General features: G+C 40.9%; 2 protein-coding genes across 4 annotated transcripts; one reads left to right on the top strand and one right to left on the bottom strand.

Moving 5' to 3' along the window:
- The first annotated feature begins 136 nt into the window (after window positions 1–136).
- traf6 (TNF receptor-associated factor 6) lies at window positions 137–17,202 on the top strand. 2 transcript variants are annotated; one of them, XM_048263136.1, is made up of 8 exons: window positions 138–263; window positions 928–1,008; window positions 1,132–1,418; window positions 1,807–1,957; window positions 2,076–2,234; window positions 2,332–2,403; window positions 2,516–2,593; window positions 12,246–17,202. In XM_048263136.1, the coding sequence occupies exons 3-8, from the start codon at window positions 1,132–1,134 to the stop codon at window positions 13,104–13,106; spliced, it is 1,608 nt and encodes a 535-aa protein (XP_048119093.1). In that variant the 5' UTR covers window positions 138–263; window positions 928–1,008; the 3' UTR covers window positions 13,107–17,202. The 2 variants fall into 2 exon arrangements, with proteins under 2 accessions (XP_048119094.1, XP_048119093.1); XM_048263137.1 differs by lacking the exon at window positions 928–1,008 and having other exon boundaries at window positions 137–263.
- LOC125307263 (proline-rich protein 5-like) lies at window positions 17,049–20,058 on the bottom strand. 2 transcript variants are annotated; one of them, XM_048263140.1, is made up of 9 exons: window positions 19,862–20,058; window positions 19,029–19,130; window positions 18,651–18,731; window positions 18,464–18,512; window positions 18,332–18,389; window positions 18,164–18,255; window positions 17,932–18,072; window positions 17,687–17,807; window positions 17,049–17,564 (listed from the first exon to the last, which is right to left on the bottom strand). In XM_048263140.1, the coding sequence occupies exons 2-9, from the start codon at window positions 19,124–19,126 to the stop codon at window positions 17,290–17,292; spliced, it is 915 nt and encodes a 304-aa protein (XP_048119097.1). In that variant the 5' UTR covers window positions 19,127–19,130; window positions 19,862–20,058; the 3' UTR covers window positions 17,049–17,289. The 2 variants fall into 2 exon arrangements, with proteins under 2 accessions (XP_048119097.1, XP_048119098.1); XM_048263141.1 differs by having other exon boundaries at window positions 19,029–19,127.
- Window positions 20,059–20,515: the final 457 nt, after the last annotated feature.

The raw sequence follows: 20,515 nt of genomic DNA, 5'->3' as shown, positions 1-20,515 counted from the left end.
CAGTAGTCATTAACCTGTGTGGATATCACACACTGTATAATAAGGATGCATATGTTTAACTGCCTGGCTGTTTATAAAGTTACACTCAGAGCAAATAATTGTCATGCAAACCGCACACATCTGCTTCTAGTTTGACCTCCATCCAGTAGAGGTCAGTAAAAGAGAACACTACTAAATTTTCGAAGACGCAATGATGACAGAAACTTCACAGAACTGCAGGAAAAAGTCTACCCCGGCAGGAAGCAAAATCAACCCGTCGTTAGGTAACTTTGATTATTTTTTTGTCAAACACAGGCAATAAACACATAATACAGTTGCTTGATTTATATGTACGTTAGCCACTCTTATTTCTGTCGCAGTTGTGTGTACTTTCTTGCAAACATGTTTTAATTAGTTATCAGGCTAACGTTGAGTCAGTGAGTCAACGTTAACGTTATGCCAACGTCATGACAAAAGTGACATTTTAGCATTTGTTAAAGATCATAAAAACATGTGTCTATATAAATCAGATGAACGTTATGTTTGTATTAGTTAGTTACAAAACGTTTGTCTTGCATGTATCCTAGTTTTTATTGTGTTTTATCACATGCCCCACCCTGATGCTTTCTATCGAGGCTAACATGAACTTGTACTTGACTTAGCCTACTGTTAAATGTTAACAAACATATCTCCTCCTCTAACCTAATTCTTAACACACGCAAGTAGTGTGTTATTGTATAATATTGGCACTATGAGAAGTTAAAAGCGATGGTAATTAAGTTCACATCTTTTGGAGAAACTTCAGTTAGAAACTTAGTGTGGAAGTTTTTAAGATTCAAAAGGACCATGACCATGGTCATGGGAATTTTGACAGCGCATCATGTTGCCTATCCCTTTGAACAAGGCAACGTTATTAATGTCTGCAGTTTAATTTTGTGTTCATTGCAGGGCCACCCAGTATATCTAGTGGAGGTTTTTTTGATTGAATCGAATGTAGTGTATTCACCGTTGCATTTACCTCATAACAAAGTAAGTAATCTGATCAAAACAAACTGCTTACTGCTGGATTCAGTGAATCCCTGAAGTTAGTGCTAGTCACATTAATATAATTATAATACATTAATGAATTCCTGTGTTCTCTTCATTCTGTAGATGGCTTGCTGTGAGAGCACAGAGAAGGGCAGTCTGGAGTCTGACTACTGTGGTGCTGAGTGTTCCCCATGTGCTATAGCCATGATGGAGAAGGAGAGGGACTCATACGGAGTCATAGGGAGTCCCACTCAGAGCTATGATGTGGAGGCCCAGGGCTATGATGTGGAGTTTGATCCACCTTTGGAGAGCAAGTATGAGTGTCCCATTTGCCTTATGGCCTTGAGGTCTGCTGTGCAGACACCTTGTGGGCATCGCTTCTGTCGCTGTTGCATACAGAAGTCGATCAGGTATGCTCTCTGATCTTTGTGAATGCACTATAGAGTTATTGAATATATGAAGGGTTCAGATGCAAAAGCCTCTAAATGCCACCTACGTCAAAAATGAGATAAAGATGGTGAGTGAATGCTCTCCTCACATAGTATACGTTAATCAAATAATTTAACTTCAAAACACACCAAATAACACTCTCTTCCTGGTCTGAAATATCGATTTCTATGCAAAAACCTATAGGAACCGGATTTTAAATGCTCATTTAAAAGAAATGTGGTCAGACGGATTTAGAGGGTTTTGCATCTGAACTCTTCATATAACTATTTAGGTGATGGGACGCAGTAATATCTCTTTCTGTTTCATATCATATGACTAACTTAAGCTAACACTCTGCTTACTTAACAGGGATACGGGACAGAAGTGTCCAGTAGATAATGAAGTTCTGCTAGAGGACCAGCTCTTCCCAGATAACTTTGCCAAGCGAGAGATACTCTCCCTTACTGTCCGGTGTCCCAACACTGGCTGCCACGATAAAATGGAGCTGCGCAATTTGGATGTAAGTACAACTAACATTCACTTTGTGTCATAAGGGACAAAGCAGTGGCATAGATAAACGGCTCTGAGTGGTACCGAGACTTTGAATGAAGTAACTGTCTTCCTCCTTTCACCTCTAGAACCATATGATGGAGTGCAAGTTTGCCACAGTGCCCTGTCCTCACTGTGGGGAGGCTGTGAAGAAGACCCAGCAGGACGAGCATTCGAAAGAGCAGTGCCCTCGTCGCATCATTACATGTCCTGACTGTCTTCAACCGTATCTCTTTGAGGAGAGCAAGGTGAAGAATTGGGATTGTCTTGTATAGGTTCAGTTTTGCTTGCAGTGGCTGTGGTGATGAATTGTTGCATTGTTGTGACATTTGCTTTTATCTGCAGGTTCATGAGACAGTTTGTCCCTTTGCCAATGTTGTGTGTCAGTTTTGCAGTCATGAGCTTTTTCGGGACCAGGTAATGCTACCTTTCACTGTTTTATAATCTGGTGGATGTATTATTGCAGCTTTTACTGTGTTATAGGATGTTCAAAACACTAAAGGTATTTTTTATGTTTTGTCCATAATAGTTGGATTCACACCTTAATACCGACTGCCTGAAAGCCCCTGTAGACTGCACCTTCAGTTTCTTTGGATGTACAGAGAAGGTGGGTAATAGTTCATACATGTTGTGTGTGTGCTTGTGTGTGTGTATACAGTATGTGTGTGTATAGAGTTAAGAACAAAATTATGCATACCCCTGGCAAATATTGATGTAATGTTTATTTTCATGAAATGTTTTTTTATAATACCTACCAAGCCTCTCCATGTCTTCACAATGATTGTAGACCGCACCTTTTTAGCTGCAATCTGGGTTTTGAGGCAGGAACAATTATTTGCCATCACTTTGGCCTTGTGCTTTTTTGACTGATTGAGGTCTGGACTCTGGCTGGGCCACTCTAAAATGTTGACAGTGTTCTCTGTTAACCATTTCTTGTATGTTTTGGATCATTGTATGGTTTAATGGTCCAATGATGCCTATAGGGGCCGGTCTCTTGGCACACTGCCTGATCTTTTCCTCCAGAATCTCAGTGTAGCCTCTTGCTTTAGTGTTACGGTTTACTTTGAGAAGGTCACAGTCGAGAACCCTTCTGCAATTATGTAAACTCATAATGTAATCTGAGAACTGCTGTCCTGATTTAAAAAAAAAAAAAGTATTGGAGTGGAAAGTGAAATGGAAATTTCTAAGTGATCCCAATCTTTTGACCGGTAGTGTGTGTGTGTTTATTTTTATATATATGAGTATGAGTCCTTGTTAAAGGATAATTCCGGTGTGATTTTGACCTAAAGTGTGTTGAAACATGATAACGAGTGTGAACGTATGTCTCATAGCTCACCTCGGCTTGTCCCCTGCACTCAGAAATCTGGCGCTAGTTAGCCAATGCTACCAACACAGTCGTTGTGGTGCCTCGTGCATCGGCCTAGCCATGCAAATAAATCACTGTTTTACACCATTTACGAGGCTCAAAGTAGCTCCATACTTCATTGGTAGACTTCCGAGGGCCTTGCCATTTAAAACGAGACATAGAGAACTTTTGAAAAAGCACTGGTAGTTTATTTACAAGACGATTTATACAGACAGTACCTTAAGGAATTTTACCGTTAGACGCCATCTTGAATTTAGTCAAGATAAGTCGAGCGATGAGTACGAACGAACAGGTATGATAAGGGATCAGATTCCAAAAATAATTCAGTGGAAATGCATGGATTCCAGTTGCTGCTACTGGAAGAAACGGGAATCCATGCATTTCCACTGAATTATTTTTGGAATCTGATCCCTTATCATACCTGTTCATTCTTACTAGATAAAACTACATATCGTGACTAAATTCAAGATGGCTGCAAACGCTAAACTTCATGAATATACTGTCTGCATAAATCGACTTGTAAGTAAACTACCAGTGCTTTTCAAAAGTTCTCAATGTCTCGCTTTTTAAATGTCAGGGCCCCTCGGAAGTCTACCAATGAAGTGTGGAGATACATTGAGCCTCGTGAAATGGTGTAAAACAGTGATTTATTTGCATGGTTAGCCGATGCGAGCACCACCATTGAAAAAGCTGTTGGTAGCATCGGCTAACTAGCGCCTGAGTGCAGGGGACAGCGAGGTGAGCTATGAGACATAATGCTCACACTGGTATCATGTTTCAACACACTTTAGGTCAATATCACCCGAATTCTCCTTTAAATAAGAGTTCATAAGACATCACCTAATCAGTAAGTAGAATGAGGTGAGCTTGTGTTTTGGAATTCAACAGACACAAGAATGTATATACATTCTTGTGTCTGTTGAATTCCAACTCAAGCTCACCTCATTCTACTTACTGATTAGGTGATGTCTTATGAACTCTTATTTAACAAGGAAAAGTATAAAAAAAAAACACTTTTGTGGTCATCACTATCCTCTTGCAATAGGACCAGCTGCAAAAAACAATGCTAGTATTACTTTAAAAGTAATTGCAATCAAAAAACATACCAAAATAGTTGAAAAGAAAACTTTTCATTGAGGAAAAGGGTTCAATTCCGGCTTTACTGACAGAGGGATACAGCGAGCGTCAGGTTGCTTCCATCCTTAAAATTTCTAACACAGCAGTTCATAAGAACAAGAGGGTGAAAACGACTCTCCACTGACCAGGATGAACGTCAACTCATTTGAATGTCACTCAGCAACCAAAAGAATGACATCAAGACCTTTCAAGACCTTTTTGTGACCTACAAAAAGAATGGCAAATGGCAGCTGGTGCACGGCGAGACCGGTTCGAAACAGGTTCTTAGGGGCTCAAGTTGTGTAAAGCTAGAAAAAAGCCCTTCATCAATGAGAAGCAGAAAAGAGCCAGTCTGAGGTTTGCAAAAGAATTGGACCATAGAGGAGTGAAGTAAGGTCATCTTCTCTGATGAGAGCAATTTTATTACTTTGCATTGCTAAACTTTCCAGGAGTCCATATTAACAATATAAAGCAATTATTGTGTATCTTGATTAGGACTCAAATGAAAGCAAAGCAACTTACTTAATTAACTTAACTTTAAGACGTAGGTCTATTTGATTATTTCAAATCAAATTTCAAAAGATGTGCAGCAGACCTGAGGCAACACAATATATTCTTCAGAAATATAGCTAATAAAGGGCATAACAAACATAAAATACTATATTCATTATCTTTGAGTTCAGTTGAAAATAAGGAACTTTTCAACATGAGTGCACTGCCATTTTATAGGCTTACAGTCTATGGTGCACTGTCACTTGCCACACACATCAGCGCCGAAGTTTTTAACACACAAACACTGGATGAACAATGGATTTTATGGAGCGGCGTCGACCAAATATAACTGAATCGTGATTTAGCCTACACGGCCCAAAGTGCGATGCTGGTGTGCAGAGTTGTATTGAAAAGAATGGAATCTAATGTACAGTAAATGAATGTCGAAAGCAGAGTGCATCGCACTCATGTTGGCATCGGTGTCCACAGCAATTTAAAACACCATTCAGCTGACCGGGAGTTCAGAACTGCTGTTGGTGTTTATTATTCGAATCTACTCTTGGCCGGCTCGTAAGCCCAAACAAGTGTGTGCAGCATGCCTTTACGTAGCATCATAAAGATAGGCTACATTTAATCTGCATCACGCCCCATTTTAGCGGAAAACAAGTTAACATTATATCATTAATTCCAAAGACAGCTAGCCTAATCACACCTTGATGTTACATCTAGTTATTAATTTACAGGCCATTCAATCATTTTACTAACAGGGCAGTTATGAAGAATTATGTGTATGTAACTTACTCATGTCGAAACTATGTACATTACAACCCATTCAGCACGTAGCTACACTTACCATATCCCATGTAAAATGGTTAGCTTGCTAGCTATCTAACTGTGGAACTTCAGTATAACAGGCATAGCCAATTATCTCACCTAGTTGTAGGATAAAGGCTATGTTCATATTACAAGTGATAGAATGAATGTGTGACTTATGTTTTGTTGATGTTATGACATGTAAAGCTTGCCGAACTTATAGTCAGCCACGGGCAGTTTGACTGTGCCTACATTCGTGACACTCCTGTTAGTAGGCTATAAACTGGAAAGAGCAAAAAATAGGAACATAATGGTCACATTAATCCCATAAACACACAGATAACTCTTAACACCAACCTTATTTTGTGCCTTTTATTCATGTTTTTTTCAAGATTTAGTAAGTATAAGCCCTTTTCGCTCCCCACTTTGATGCAGCATAGGTTTCCATTATCCAAACAGCTCCCTTTCCCCTAAAAGGGGGCGTGTACATTCAGCATGGTCTAGCTAGATCCAGTGTGGTGTTGTAGTTGTTCTAACGTTACTAGTTATGGCAACAGTATGTGAAAAAACGACAAAGTTTGTTACACCAAAAAGAACGTTAATCTTGCGATAAAAAATTGACGCCGTTAAAATAGGTTTACGTTAACGCCGTTAATAACACGTTTAACTGACAGCACTAATTAAAATACATAAAAGATAGGCTAGATAGATAGCTATGATAGGAAATCAAATGTCCTTGCATGTAAACAGTGAAAAATAGTGGCCCCAAGATTGGCCCTTGTGGAACCTTGTGGTATCCGATTTGTTAAAGCAACACTAAAGAGTTTTTTGTACCTTAAAATAATGTTTCCAAAATCGTTTCCGTGGTTCATCAACTCGTAACTGGGTGAATGGCACTTCTGCATTCGCTTCGCGGCCTTCTATCGGCTATAACCGCACTATGTAAGTTTGCCAGATCGGGTAGCCGATCTGTAGTTCGATGGAATGAGACCTAAGAAACCACAAATTTGACTTGCTTTTGATGTCGCAATACATCATACTTTCGTAAAATCATGCAACTTACTCTACCTTGTCTGTGGACATCGTTATTTGCAAAGCCGGTGCTGGATAAACAAATAGCGTGTGTGCGACATAGGAAAAGTGCTTTGGTGTTGCTTTAAGTCGTGATGCAATAATGTGCTGTTAATTCTTTCTCTGGGTCCTACTGGTCCCAGAGCCTTTCATTATTTTCCATAGAAAGTAAAATAAACTTATTTTTTCGCTATTCAGAGTAGCCTATGATAATTTTTTTATTCTACTACTCACTTGCTCCCTCAGCTTAATGAAATCTTATTTTTTTGTGGAGGCCTGGACTTTACCCTTGATTATATTTTCTAGCTGCATAGCTATACTAACTAGATGTACCGCAGAGTGGTACAAAATATGACCGCCGCCCAGTCCAGCACATTTTTTCCACAAAAATAAATCACGCTGAAAGGCCTATATGATTCTAACTGTCTCACTAAATTGCATTATCCACACTCAATTCTCACTGGTATCTGCTAGACAACAAGTACCAAAACATGATTCGTTCATAGATTTTACATGTAAATTCTATACAACCCCACCCCCATCTTGCCTGTTCATAATTCTGAGAAATTCTTGAATTGTGTGCATGTGTGCGTGTACACGTTTATGTTTATGTGTGTGTGTGTGTGTGTGTGTGCTTGTGTGTTTGCCTGCGTATGTGTGTTTGTGCATGTGCATGCATGCGTACATATGTCTACTGTGTGAGTATGTGTCATACGTATGATTACTGTGAATGTATGTGTGTGCGTGTGTATCTGTTTATGCACATGTGTGCACATGGAATGGGTTAACATGACCCCTGGAGGCAAACATACTGAAAAAATTGGACATCCTAGGCCCTACGGTTCTCAAGATATTCACAGAAAACTGTGTCTGCCCTACCCTCCTTTCAGGGGGTCCAGTACAGCAGGGGGGCTACAAATTAAAACGAAAAACGATGGTTCCATGCTATCCATGTGGGGTTACATGCCCACCAAGTTTCGTGTACCCCGGTCTTTCAGTGTCCCGGGAATCCTTGTTGGTGTACGGTCACTAAATGTACACATAAATTATTTTATTGTAAGGCCCCCCATGAACGAAAGTTCACAAAACTTGGCATGTATTCGGAGGGTGTCATAATGATCCTACACTTTCAATTTCGTGCAGTTTTGACCATGTCAGCCAGAGATATTGTGATGAAAACACCTAATGTTTTGCTTTTAATTTTTTAACTAGGTGGCTATACATGAAATAAGTGGTAATGGGATGGGTTGACATGCCCCTTAAGACCAACATACAAAACAAAGGTGGACCTCCTAGGCCCCACGGTTCTCGGGATATTCACAGAAAACTGTCTCCGCCACCTACAGGCCAGTTGGTGTATAGTAACATAAATTAATTTATTGTGTGGCCCCCCATGAACGGAATTCCACGAAATTCGGCGTGCATTCAGAGGGTGTCATAATGATCCTACACTTCCAATTTCGTGCAGTTTTGACTATGTTAGGTCACAGATACCTGCGATTACCATTTTTACTTTTTTGTGTTTAACTAGGTGGCGCTATACATGAAATGAGTGGTTATGGATTGGGTTGACATGGCCCCTTGAGATCAACATACAAAAAAATGGTCCTCCTAAACCTTACGGTTCTCGAGATATTCACAGAAAACTGTGTCTGCCCTACCCTTCTTTCGGGGGGGTGCAGTCCAGCGGGGGGGCTACAGATCAAAACGAAAAATGATGGTTCCATGCTATCCATATGGGGTTACATGCCCACCAAGTTTCGTCTACCCCGGTCTTTCAGTGTCCCGGGAATCCTTGAGGGAAATTTGGACATGCGGAAAAAAAAAAAATCTGACTACCGCTTCGCTGCGCGGCGGTCATAATTACTATGCAAGAGTTGAGCAATTTTTTTTAAACCTTCACTAAAACCGAGGGGAAGTTGACAAGGTTTGAAGGTTGTGAAAACGATGCACTAGTAAACGATTTTGGACAAAAAAGCTGTTGGGCCTGTGACATCAGACTTAACGACCAAATAGTTGCTGATTGCATCAAGCTCTTTTCTTGTATGGTATGATTTGAGTTGATAACTATATCTATAAATCCAACCCAATGTTCTAGTCTGTGTACTAATGTTAATTAACAGTAGGGCTAACCAATTAATTGCATTTGCGATAATATCGCGATATGATGAAACACGATTTTCTAACCGCAAAAGCTCCAATTACACTTTGCAAAATGTGACGTCAACAATTTATACTTGTGCCACCGACTCTGCACAAACTAGTTAATTTGCATGCATGCGTATTGCGCTGCGGTGTTGATGATGCTAACCTTTAGTGAACACCAAGCTAAACGGTCATTTGGCAGCATTTGTGCTGCAACAATCTTCAATCTTCATAACAACAAAAATACATTGCTCACGTGCACAAAAAACATGGCGGACATTCGTTTTTCGTCAGCAGAAAGTGAAGAATTCTGAAAGTTTTCGGCACAAATATCTGTTCAGATTAAGTTTTAGATTGAAAAGTTGTGTTTTATTTTCATAATCTTGGTTCATTGAACACATACAACCGTCAGTTTGTTAGTTAACAGAAATTTCGTGAATATGACGTTCAGGCCTATAAACTATAAGTTTACCTGCTAACACCATTTGCTTGAGGAAGAAGATAGTGCAGTGTTCTCAGACATGGATTAGCACATGGGAGACCAGGTTTCGATTCCCATGTGATGCGTTTTGGCAGAGTGAGTGTGCATGTGTACCAACGTCTCTGGAGAGAAGGCACGCAATTTGAACAAGAAATCGGTTCTCAAACGGAAGTTTTGATTGCAACAGTTAGCTAGTTCATGCACCAGGGTGTAAATAGCATACAGTACTATATACACCAGGGTACGAATAGCATCCACTTCTAACTAGGGCTGTCAAAATAACTGATTCATTTCGATTCATTAATTTGAGAAAAAATAACTGATTAAAAAAATTAGTGCAGATTAATCTATTCCGTATGACCATTGCCCCTGAGCCGTTCTAGTCAGTAAAAATTAGACTGTAAAATGAAGAAGAGAGAAGAAAACAACGTGCTGCCTGGATCATTGATTGGAACATTTACTTTTAAAAAATGGCCTGATGGTGTTGATCAAAAATAAAGTGTTGAAAATAAAGTCCTCTGCAATGTCTGCAGCAAGGAATTGATCATCAACTCTATAGTCACACATCAATGCAAATAAATAAGTGTTGACATTGAGGGGAGTGTTAATTAATTTTCATTGTGTCCCCTAGGTTATATCTGTGGCCTGAAATGCCTTGTATGTGAGGAAAAAAAAACTTCTTCCCGAAGCACATTTGAATTTATTTCCTCAGCATATTAGGTCATATCATAGATTATTATGGCAATTATTTGAACAGTGAAAATAATAATAAAAGAGTTTTTGAACTTTAAATTCACTAATGCTGATTATTCCATGATTCATTTGAATTTAAATATTTAAAATACCTTCACAGCAAAAATTATATATGCGATTAATTTAGATTAATTAATCACAGAGTATGTAATTAATTAGATAAAAAAAAATAATCGATTGACAGCCCTACTTCTAACTATACATGGATGCAAACAGCATACCTTATTCAGAGTGTCTATTACATAGCTGAGCTATTCACACCCTCTTACATAACAACAAAAGACATGTTTCTTGTTTTTTTTAAATTATTATTACATTGTGTGATCAATATGCCCGAATAAATGCACAGGGGTGCAAATAGCATACACTGATATTTGTACCAGACGGGGTATTAATAGAACACATTGCTGTGTGCACCGGGGTACGAATAGCATACATTGATATTTGTACCAGACGGGGTACTAATTGCTGTGTGCACCGGGGTACGAATAGAATTCGCTTCTAATTGCACCAGGGTACGAATAGCATACACTGCTAATTGTACCAGGGGTGCAAATAGCCTTACCCTTAAAAAAAACATTTATTTCACTCGTCTCGCTGAAGTAAACACAGACCATGGGCTGTTGGTCAAATAAATACGCAAATAAACAAATTAGTGAAATGATCTGCATCTCCGTTCACCTAAAGCTATGGTTGTGCAAACCCATTTGCACAAAACATAATTTCTGAAAAGATGAGCTATGTCTCCATGCAGTGTCAAGCAGTGAAGCGATGGCAGGTAGATAATGTTCACATCCTGTGTGCCACACAGAAGCGGGCGCTGCTTGCTCTGTTCTGTCCCTCCCAAACTGCATTAAAATGGTGTGTTTAGCAGCCAGAATTGCTACATTTTCCCGGGGGAGAAACCCCTGTACACCTGCTAATGTCGCTAACATCCCCTCAGAAAAAATTCCAATGCCCATGCAGGGAGTTATTTAGCCTATAATTTGGCCTGGATTATTTCACTTCCCGATCCCAGAACTCCCCCCCCACTTTTAAAAAATATTTTTTGAAAGCTTGGCTCTGTGGTAAATATAAAACATCCCCATGCTGAGAGTGGACCACTGATGAAATTGTGTTATTCCTAGCTCATGAAAACAAACAGAGAAAAGCTCTGTGAAATCTTCTTTGACATAAAGCTGTTCTTTCTGAATATCATTTGTACCAACATGCACGACCATGTGTAATGTGATGAGTTTAATATTTTGACACTATTTCTACAAGTCTGTTTTTGATGTCAGACATGGATGCATCTGAAAGACAGCATACAATCATCCTCTCCCTTTATAAATGTCTCACAGTTGAGTCACCAAGAATGAGGTTTGTGGGATGAACAGGTGCTTGCTTCTTGTCTGTGTCCATCTTTTTATTGTTGTGGTTTGACCACTGTCCGCTTTGATGTTCCCTGGGAAATTCCTCTTCCTCTTCCATTGGCTGTGGATTTTCCTTAGGACTTGCAAGCTCTGTTGTAGTTTTCTGATCTGGCAATTTCACTATTTCTGATAGATAATTAAATAATAGCTAATTAAAGTTATTTTTGCATTTAGTTTTTTGCGTCTGCCACCTTGCCTGTGCCAACTCTGTGTACTCACATTTTGCTTTTTTGAGTCGTTGCATTCATATGCTTCATCAACACTGATATCAGCCTGTCGGGGGACATTTTCTCCATTCTCAGTTGTTGCTATACTCACTTCATGAGATGTCTCTCGTAGTTCATCCTTCTTTGATGGAATGGCATCAATCTTTGATTCCAAAGTTGTAACTCTGCATTTTCCACTTGGTGTGGAGGAGTGCACTTTGCCGTTCAGTTCTTTCCAGTGGCTTGCTCACGTAAAGTTATCTTATTTTTAAAACTAACCACGAAAGTTCGGGGTAGGTCAATCAGGAGCACTGCAGAAAAAAAAACCGTCCTACTTGCTTGAGTGTATATTAATAGTGTCTGTTTCATATTTTTGAACATTGTTGTCCATTCCTGTCTTGCAGATGCAGAGGAATGACCTGGCCCAGCACATGCAGGAGTTTGCTGGGATGCACATGCGCTACATGGCCGAGTACCTGCGGCAGCAGAGCCTGAGCGGGTGCAGCACGTCAGCGCTGGGTGCGTCGGTGGGCGAGCGGCCCGGTGCCCGGGGGGGTGAGCCGTGCCAGTGCGCACAGGAGCTGCGCAACATGACTGAGACGGTGAAGTTCCTGGAGGGCCGGCTGGTGCTGCAGGACCAGCAGCTGCGCGAGCTGGCCATCCACAACGACAAGCAGGCCACCCAGCTGTCGGAGACGCGGCGCAAGCTGTGCTCGCTGGAGGGGACGGTGCGCGAGCTGGAGGCCCAGCAGTACCAGGGCATCTACGTGTGGCGCGTGGAGGGCTTCTCCAACCACCTGCGCCAGCAGGAGGCCGGCCAGGCCATCGTCCTGCACAGCCCCGGCTTCTACACCGGCCGGCCCGGCTACAAGCTGTGCCTGCGGCTACACCTGCAGACGCCCAGCGCCGCCCGCTGTGCCAACTACATCTCCCTGTTCGTGCACACCATGCAGGGGGAGTTTGACGGCCAGCTCTCGTGGCCCTTCCAGGGCACCATCCGCCTGGCCATCCTGGACCAAGCGGAAGGGCAGCACCACGTGGAGGTGATGGACACCAAACCAGACCTCCAGGCGTTCCAGCGGCCCACCACTCACAAGAACCCTAAGGGCTTTGGCTACATCACTTTCCTGCACCTGAGCATGTTGCAGCAGAAGCAATTTGTGCGCGATGACACCATGCTGGTGCGCTGCGAGGCCATGCCGCGTTTTGACCCCTACCTGCGTCGAGAGGGCATCCAGCCCCGCGGACCCGAGCCCTCTCTGTAAAAACGAGGGCACACGCACACCGTAAACTCCATTCCAGTACTCTTCATGACTGTGCCAGTGTTCTGAATGTAGTATGTGTTTCACAGAAAACAGAAGGCACTCGAAATATTTCATTCTAGATTTAAACATTACGATCTAAATTCCTTTCTAAATAGGTATGTCAACATAGTCATAGTGGGGGGGAAATAGTTGCTTCTGCAACCAGCTTTTTAACTATTCATGGATGTGAAAACAACTGGACTTCCCAAAAGATTTCCCCATGTTGTTTTTTCACAGATTGCAAGGACAGTGGAAATAATGTGTCTTAACTCTTAAAAAGTGTGACTTTCCTTTGGGGCCTTGCCTTATGTGTGCACAAGCAAGTAGTCTTGTGCCTCATCTCCACACAAGCCAGAGTTGAACCAGTGACGCAGTGAATGCCTTTGTCAGCAAAAATAATCAATCAGGTTGAGTGGGTGATTAAATGCAAAGTTAAAGCTGTTCATTATCTCCCAAGAGCCATTTGGTGTTTAGATATAATGATCAACACTTTTTGTCATTCTGTGTGACTTTCATTTTGATCAATCAGCAGCTTCACCAACACCCAGTTCCTGGACCAAAGAAAAATGCTTACAGTACTGTTTAATACTTCAACATGACCTACATCTAGAAATGACATTAGCTTGGTTACTATGACCTACATCTAGAGATGACATAAGCTTGGTTACTGTAGGTGTACTTGGTGACCTGAAATAGTCTCTATAGTGGAAATGGGACTGTGTCAGAGTGTACACCTGAGAGATGTCTGGCTGGTGTTGGCTCACTACGGAAGACTTGCTTGGTTCCTCAGTAAGTAAAACTAGTGCATACTTGCTGATGGATGGACATCATCCACAAAATGTCTGAAGTTCTCAATTGTATCAGTGTTTTGTAAAGATGTGTTACTACATTATAATCATGTGGAACGGAAATATAATGGGGATTGTGCATCCAATTGTCTCTTATACGCTCATGAAACTGTCTGTAAGGACAGAACATGTTTGTTTAAAGGGGAATTGCAGTTTTTTTAGCTTAATTTACCTTAACAGCTTTGGAGTCATTGGAATGTTTATATGACTTTTTCGGGGTTGAATGGTGGCCATCTTGCTTCCCCCTATGTGAGCGTAAAAACCAACTTTGGTCCGATGAGCCGCCAGCCTTAGAGTCAGAAAGTGTTGCAGTCTCACGATGTAACAACTTGCTTTACGGCACTACACACACACACGCCAGGCACCGGCTACAACAAGGCAGCAATGGAGTTTCTCAGACATTCGTCATGACAGAGCTGGCGAAAAGAAGCAGAAAGCGAGTAAACCGTTGTCACAGGAACAGGGAAGGAGGAAACTACAGACTGACCGAGCGAGAACTGTCGTAAAATATATACTCTGAAGCTGTAGGGGGAGCTCTGTAGAGAAAACTGCGAGCAAAAAGCAAGAAAACAGTGAAAACTGCATAGGGTCCCTTCAATGATGCTTTATGACATAGTGATCGATATTGTTTGGCTCAGTTTGTGGAAGTGAATGAGTGGTATCTTAGTTCTGAAACCTGCCCTTGCAGAGTCTCTGCGATGGCCTTTGGATGAGCGTAAGCTTTGGAGACTTGGAGGGTCCCGCCACTAAGCTGTGTTGTGTTTGTTGCCATTCATACCAAGGATGGAAATGGAGCATTTTCCTGAGGACGGGAATCATTTCTATCTTGACACCCTGTGCAGCCCTTTAAGCTTTCTTCTGATTGAAACATCCAGATATTTTGTCTCAACGCAAAGATCACCGAGGCCACAACTTGCTGGTTTCTCCATCAATGTGATGAATCAAAATTCAGAACTCTGCAAAAGTAAAATGGTCTTCATGCCATGCTGTCTGTTGTGTCAAACTGTCATTGTCCATATAAAGATGCACCTTACTGGCAGGGATGGGAGGAAATGGTTCACTCTACCCTGGACTCTTGCCTTGTCATCATTGGTTCAGTGTCTGAATGGGAACACATTTGTCTTGCTCACCCCATCATCTCACTGATTCTTCACAATAGTGTTTGGTGCACAACAGGGTTTTATTTTTAAAACCACAACTTCTCTGCTAAGCATTTTGCTCCACCGACATCCTTCCTTCACAATCAAGACGACATCCAGAGAGGATCCCATTATAATAATAAAAAAAAAAAAAAAACAGCTGTGAAGTACTCTGGAAGACTAAGCCCAAGAGTGAAGCCCAATGTGTCGGTGCATTTGTGATGTTTGCCTTTCTCACGATTTTATGTGTGCAATGTCATTTTTTCAAATATGTTTTCCTCGGCTGCCTAGATTTGGAAATACAATCAGATATTTTCATGAAATATGAGTGAATGAATGAATGTGTTTTGTTTTGTTTTAACATATATAAGAATACTGCCCATGATACCCCATGGTTCCCACACATTCTAGTACTGCACAAGCCTGTTATTGACATGTGCGCCTTTCAGTAACCTGTTCTCATGCATTGGGCCTCATGGAAGAACCTTTCGTATAATCAGATTATCTTATAACTGCTCAAGAAAGCATTTTGCAAGAAGCTAGACTAGAGAGATTCTTTTTACTCGCTGTGCTGGTGTCCCTGATGTGAATCATGCACGTACATGTGCTCTACAAAGCCAAAAGACACTCCATTTGGGCTCAGCTTGAAAGTTTTTGTACTTGGACTGAATATATCTACAGTTTGACTTTACAAATTTGTCGTTCACAGGTTATTTGCTGTTAATTGCTGTTTCTTTCTGGAGTAACAATGGTTCAAATCAGGGTTTTGTACAGAGTAATGATATCTGTGGAGGAGAGTATCTCTTTCATGATTGGTAAAGGGTACAGCTTAACTTTTTTTGCTTTTGTAGTTTGCTTGCAGATTGATTTAATGGTATGATGTCATCATGATGAAAAGAGATGTATTAATTTTGCTTACAGAAGGCCCTTCAAAAGATCACAATGCACAGGGAAATCATCCCTTCACATGCCATTATAAAGTGGTTGCATCCACACTGTAGGTTCTTTCTTTTGCCATTCTTGTCTTTGGACAGCAATGTCTGTAGCTTTATTTTCTGTGTTTGTTTATTTATGCGTTGAGAAGCTTCATGTAAGCTCGTTTGTTTTTAATGGTCAACGCCTTTTAGAACAAAGACACAGGAATACGAAAGTCTTACGTGAGGTCCTTTGCATACTGTGTGATGTGTCTGCTGTACATAATGCAGTTGCACCACAGGCAGTAGAATGTTATTTATGGCCCATGGTGGTGTTTCTTTATCTTCATACTGCATCTGTGCTAACTACGATCTGTAGTGCAGCAGATTTGTTATGTTGTGTTTATGTTCCTCAATATTTAACAGCATTGTCTTTGTCATTGTCAGCCAGAGTTGTAAAAGTCTGGCCACATCTTTGCTCCCACCATTCACTAAATCAGCTGAATCTAATAAATACAATTCATCAGCCAGATAGATGAGCTAATTAGTGAAATCACCTGTGCTAAATGCACAGGTAGAAACAATACATGGTAGGACTTTTACTTTCTGAAGCCAGACTTTTACACCTCTGTTGTGTAATGTATTATTATGATGCCATAACTGGGGCCTGTCTTATGAATTGTATTAGGACCAATCAGAGACTTGAGAGACACACTCATATGCTATTTTAAAGCCCTAGTGATGAGACCCATCTCTCTGTGCTTGTCATGAAATTGTGCTCTGTGAGGTTATACAGAAGGACCTGATGACAAAACCTTCCTAGATTAAAAATAATCATTCTTACATGATGTAATCCAGCCACAAGCAATCTTAAAGCCACCTATCAGCAAAGAAGTTGGTCTCATGCACTTTTCATTTTAAATGAGAGATTATTCCTGTTTGTTGTGGACTTCATTTCTATTTTCCTGTGTGTCTTAATATACTATTGTGGTACTAATGTACTATGTTTGTCTTTGCCTTTATTTTCAACAACTTGAATTTCAGGGTTTATCTTGCAGAAAAGAAATCACGACACTGTGCCTACACTGGAATTATGCTTTGAGTGTCACTGTTTACTAACGCTGAGTTAATAATAAATTCGATGTTTTTTCCACTGTCTGGTGTTTTGAAATAGTCCTGTTCGTAGGTCACAGAAAGAGAATTCTTTTGGCTACACAGCCTTTGGAAAGTCCTGGGTCGACGTTTAAAAAGTGTTGCTCATGCGGGAAGGGGCCCGCTCTGCCACTGTGAGATGCGGTTCTCCAGCAACACAGCTGCCCGCTCCAGGCACTGTGAGCAGCTGGGCGTCAGAGTGAGCGTTGGCCACCGTGTGGCGCCACATGGTGCCCATCCGCTCCAGGTAGACCTCCCCCTCCTGCTCCAGCAGAGGGTCCAGCAGGGAGCTGTCTGAGAGGTACTGTGTGATCTGGATCTCTGGAGGGCCCAGGGGTGCTGCTACTCGTGAGTGCCTCGCGCTCCCTTTAGGAATGAAAAACTGCAATGTAGGTCTCTTTCTCTCCATAATCTGAAATATTTGTGATGAACAGCAGTTTGGAAAGAAATCATTGGGAATTGTCAACTGTTTTCATAAGGAATCTTACTTGTACAGCTGGTGGTGTGATTCTTGTGAAGGCAGTTCTTTAGGTAGGGAGTAATCACCATCTCAATTAGGTTTTCCAGCTTGCAGTAGTGCAAACTCAGGCCTCTGGGCTCATGAACACCCTAGAAAATAGTAAATGATAAAATAATATTGTGAGGCTAAAGTGCAGAAATATAACCAGGAAATGATCGATCACAAATTGTAGGCTTTGGTTGTGTCTTAGAAATAAATGCAACCCAAGCAGACCTGCAACACAAGGAGCATTTGCATTATGGCAGCTAGAGGTAGGATTGGGGCCTGTGGCAGCAGCTCGTGCAGTGGGAGCTTCATCAGCACAAGATCTCTGAAACTGAGGAGAGCCATTTCCCTGACTGTCAGTTCCTGGCCCTGGGAACAGTGATTCAGAAATGAGACACTTGTCTTTGAGGAACTCCTGCAATCAATGGTGACATATAAAGTTTCATGTCTGGGTGGCAACCTGCAGTGGAGAGAAAATGGCTTGCAATGTTGGAAGGATCTCTGTGAAAAATTGCTCCCATGTTTCAGACAGGACAAGGAGCATTCTGTCACCTGAGTGAAAAAGTCAGAGTTAAAATGTCGACGAGACTAGAACTCCATGACGTGGTAATGTGATTTTAGCACTCACCTTCACATCCTTGAAGCTTGGCAGCTATATATGCCAAACCTTTGTTAATGAGCTGGTTCTAAACACAGAAGATGATACATATAAGTTACAGTAGTGCCATATAGATACAACCATGTAAATCTCAATGAGCACCTGGAAATATTCAGTGATGAACGAGCCCATTTCAGTCTTTAGGAGCCACCTGAAATATTGAACAGATACAGCCATTCAGTTAAATGTGTTGTTCATGTGTGACAGTGATGCTTTTTTTCTGATTTGTTAATGTGAGTTGGAAGTCATTTAGGCCTATGATGTGTCAGACTACGTATATTGTTGTTACCTTATATTCTCCATTAAAGCATGAAGCTCATTGGTCTGCAATGCTTCTCCCTGAAACACTTTGATCACAGCTCCGCAGACACTACAAGAGCATTACAAGAACATTTTTAGGAAGTGTCAAAAAGTGAGCACTTCCTTTTTTTAAGTTACTGTTCTTTTTTCTGTACCTATCACTGTAATACTGTTCATACTGACTTTCTGAGTCAAGAAATAAATGAATTGAAATAGTTTATACCTTAAATCAGATATAAAGTAACAGTTGTTAAGAGGCCATACAATATCTTAATAAGCAACACAATATCCATACTGAGACCCCCTTCAGATTAATCATTTGTGGAGTGCGTCCCTTTCTGGGTGGGAGCGGGTTTGTTTGCCTCACCTGTTCATGACGCTGGTGCTGGGGCTCTGAGGGGCTCTGGGCAGACTGCTCAGAGTGGGAGCGCTCAAGCGACTGTGCTGATGCTGTCTTTTACTCATTCTACTGCAGCGTATACATGTCAAATGAGACAATATCAAGCCACAATTGTAACATCCTCAACACGGGTTAGGAAAGACTCTTCTTAGATGTTTGTGCAATACAGTTCCTAGATTAACCTACTTTGCAAATTAAATTGTTGTTAATTGTATTGTATCAATTATCATTTATATATATATTCAGCTAATTAAGTGAGGCATTTCTTTTTTGTGTTTTAGTGCCATAGGGCTGAGATTACTGAAGTGCTCCTATGAACGGTAGCAGGTGGGTTTGGTGTTTATCTGTCCACTTCCTGTGGTGTACTAACTTCCTGTTACTAAGAACAGAAATACAAACTATTGCAACATGAGCTGAGTGTTTATTATCATGGCAATGTACATGGCTGCGCATGAAAGAAGGTCAGTTTACAACTGTTACTAGGGATATCTTATCCCATCATATACCTACATGAATGCATACAAATATTAATAGTATACAAAGTGTATGCATACAGAAATTGAATCTAATGGTGTACAATTGTTATATATGAATTATATAACAATGTATGTGTATATAGTGCAACATTCTGTAAATGTTTTGTCATATATTTGCTCATGCTCAGGCTCAAATAAAGCAAATGCAATTACTCCACATAATGTCAAGGCATATGTAACAATAACCTGTTTAATAGGGAAAATGTATAACTTCATCATATACTCCCAAAAATGGAAGTGTTGCAAAGTCATTGGAAGACTTACCTATTATCCCCCCACAAATGGAGTTTGTTGGCTTATATCTGTGTCATCCGATAAACAGCAAGCATTTTCTTGCTGGTCATTCTGTCAGAATCAGTCAAGTGGACACCACTGTTACGGTGATGGGTCTTGAAACTGACTATTATTCCAGTGTTTCACTTTCTATTGAAGCCATACCAAGAGTAGCTTCTCTTTGGAAACTGCGTGTCCAGGCTGTGGACAGCTTATCCTTGCTCTGTGAATTAATAGCGGCATTTGCATGGTTATCTATTAGCTTAAAGGGGGAAACGTGTCATTTCCCATTGAAGCATGTCATGTGTTTTGTCCAAGCCTACGTAAATAGGTGAATTATTGAAATGACCTCTGAACTCTATTAGACAGGCAAGTCTGTGGAAGCCTGCGTAGAGTGTGTGAAAAAGGGAAGCTTGAAAAAGGAAGCAGTTGTTATTAGTGTCTTCATTCACAGTGCCTCTTCCAGAGAAGTTCAGAATGACTGTCATTTGTAATACCTCTGTTACTGGACTGAAAGCACAGCTGCTGCTTTGCTCTTGAGTAGTATGAACTACTTGAAGAGGAATATTTAAATTAAAACATTATCACATACATGGGAGACGACAAAAATGGATTTGGAGAAATGGAAAATACTTTACTCTGTCT

This window comes from Alosa alosa, chromosome 14 (assembly GCF_017589495.1).
Source record: "Alosa alosa isolate M-15738 ecotype Scorff River chromosome 14, AALO_Geno_1.1, whole genome shotgun sequence".
Taxonomy (NCBI): domain Eukaryota; kingdom Metazoa; phylum Chordata; class Actinopteri; order Clupeiformes; family Clupeidae; genus Alosa; species Alosa alosa.
This window is presented reverse-complemented; position numbering and strand designations above follow the sequence as displayed.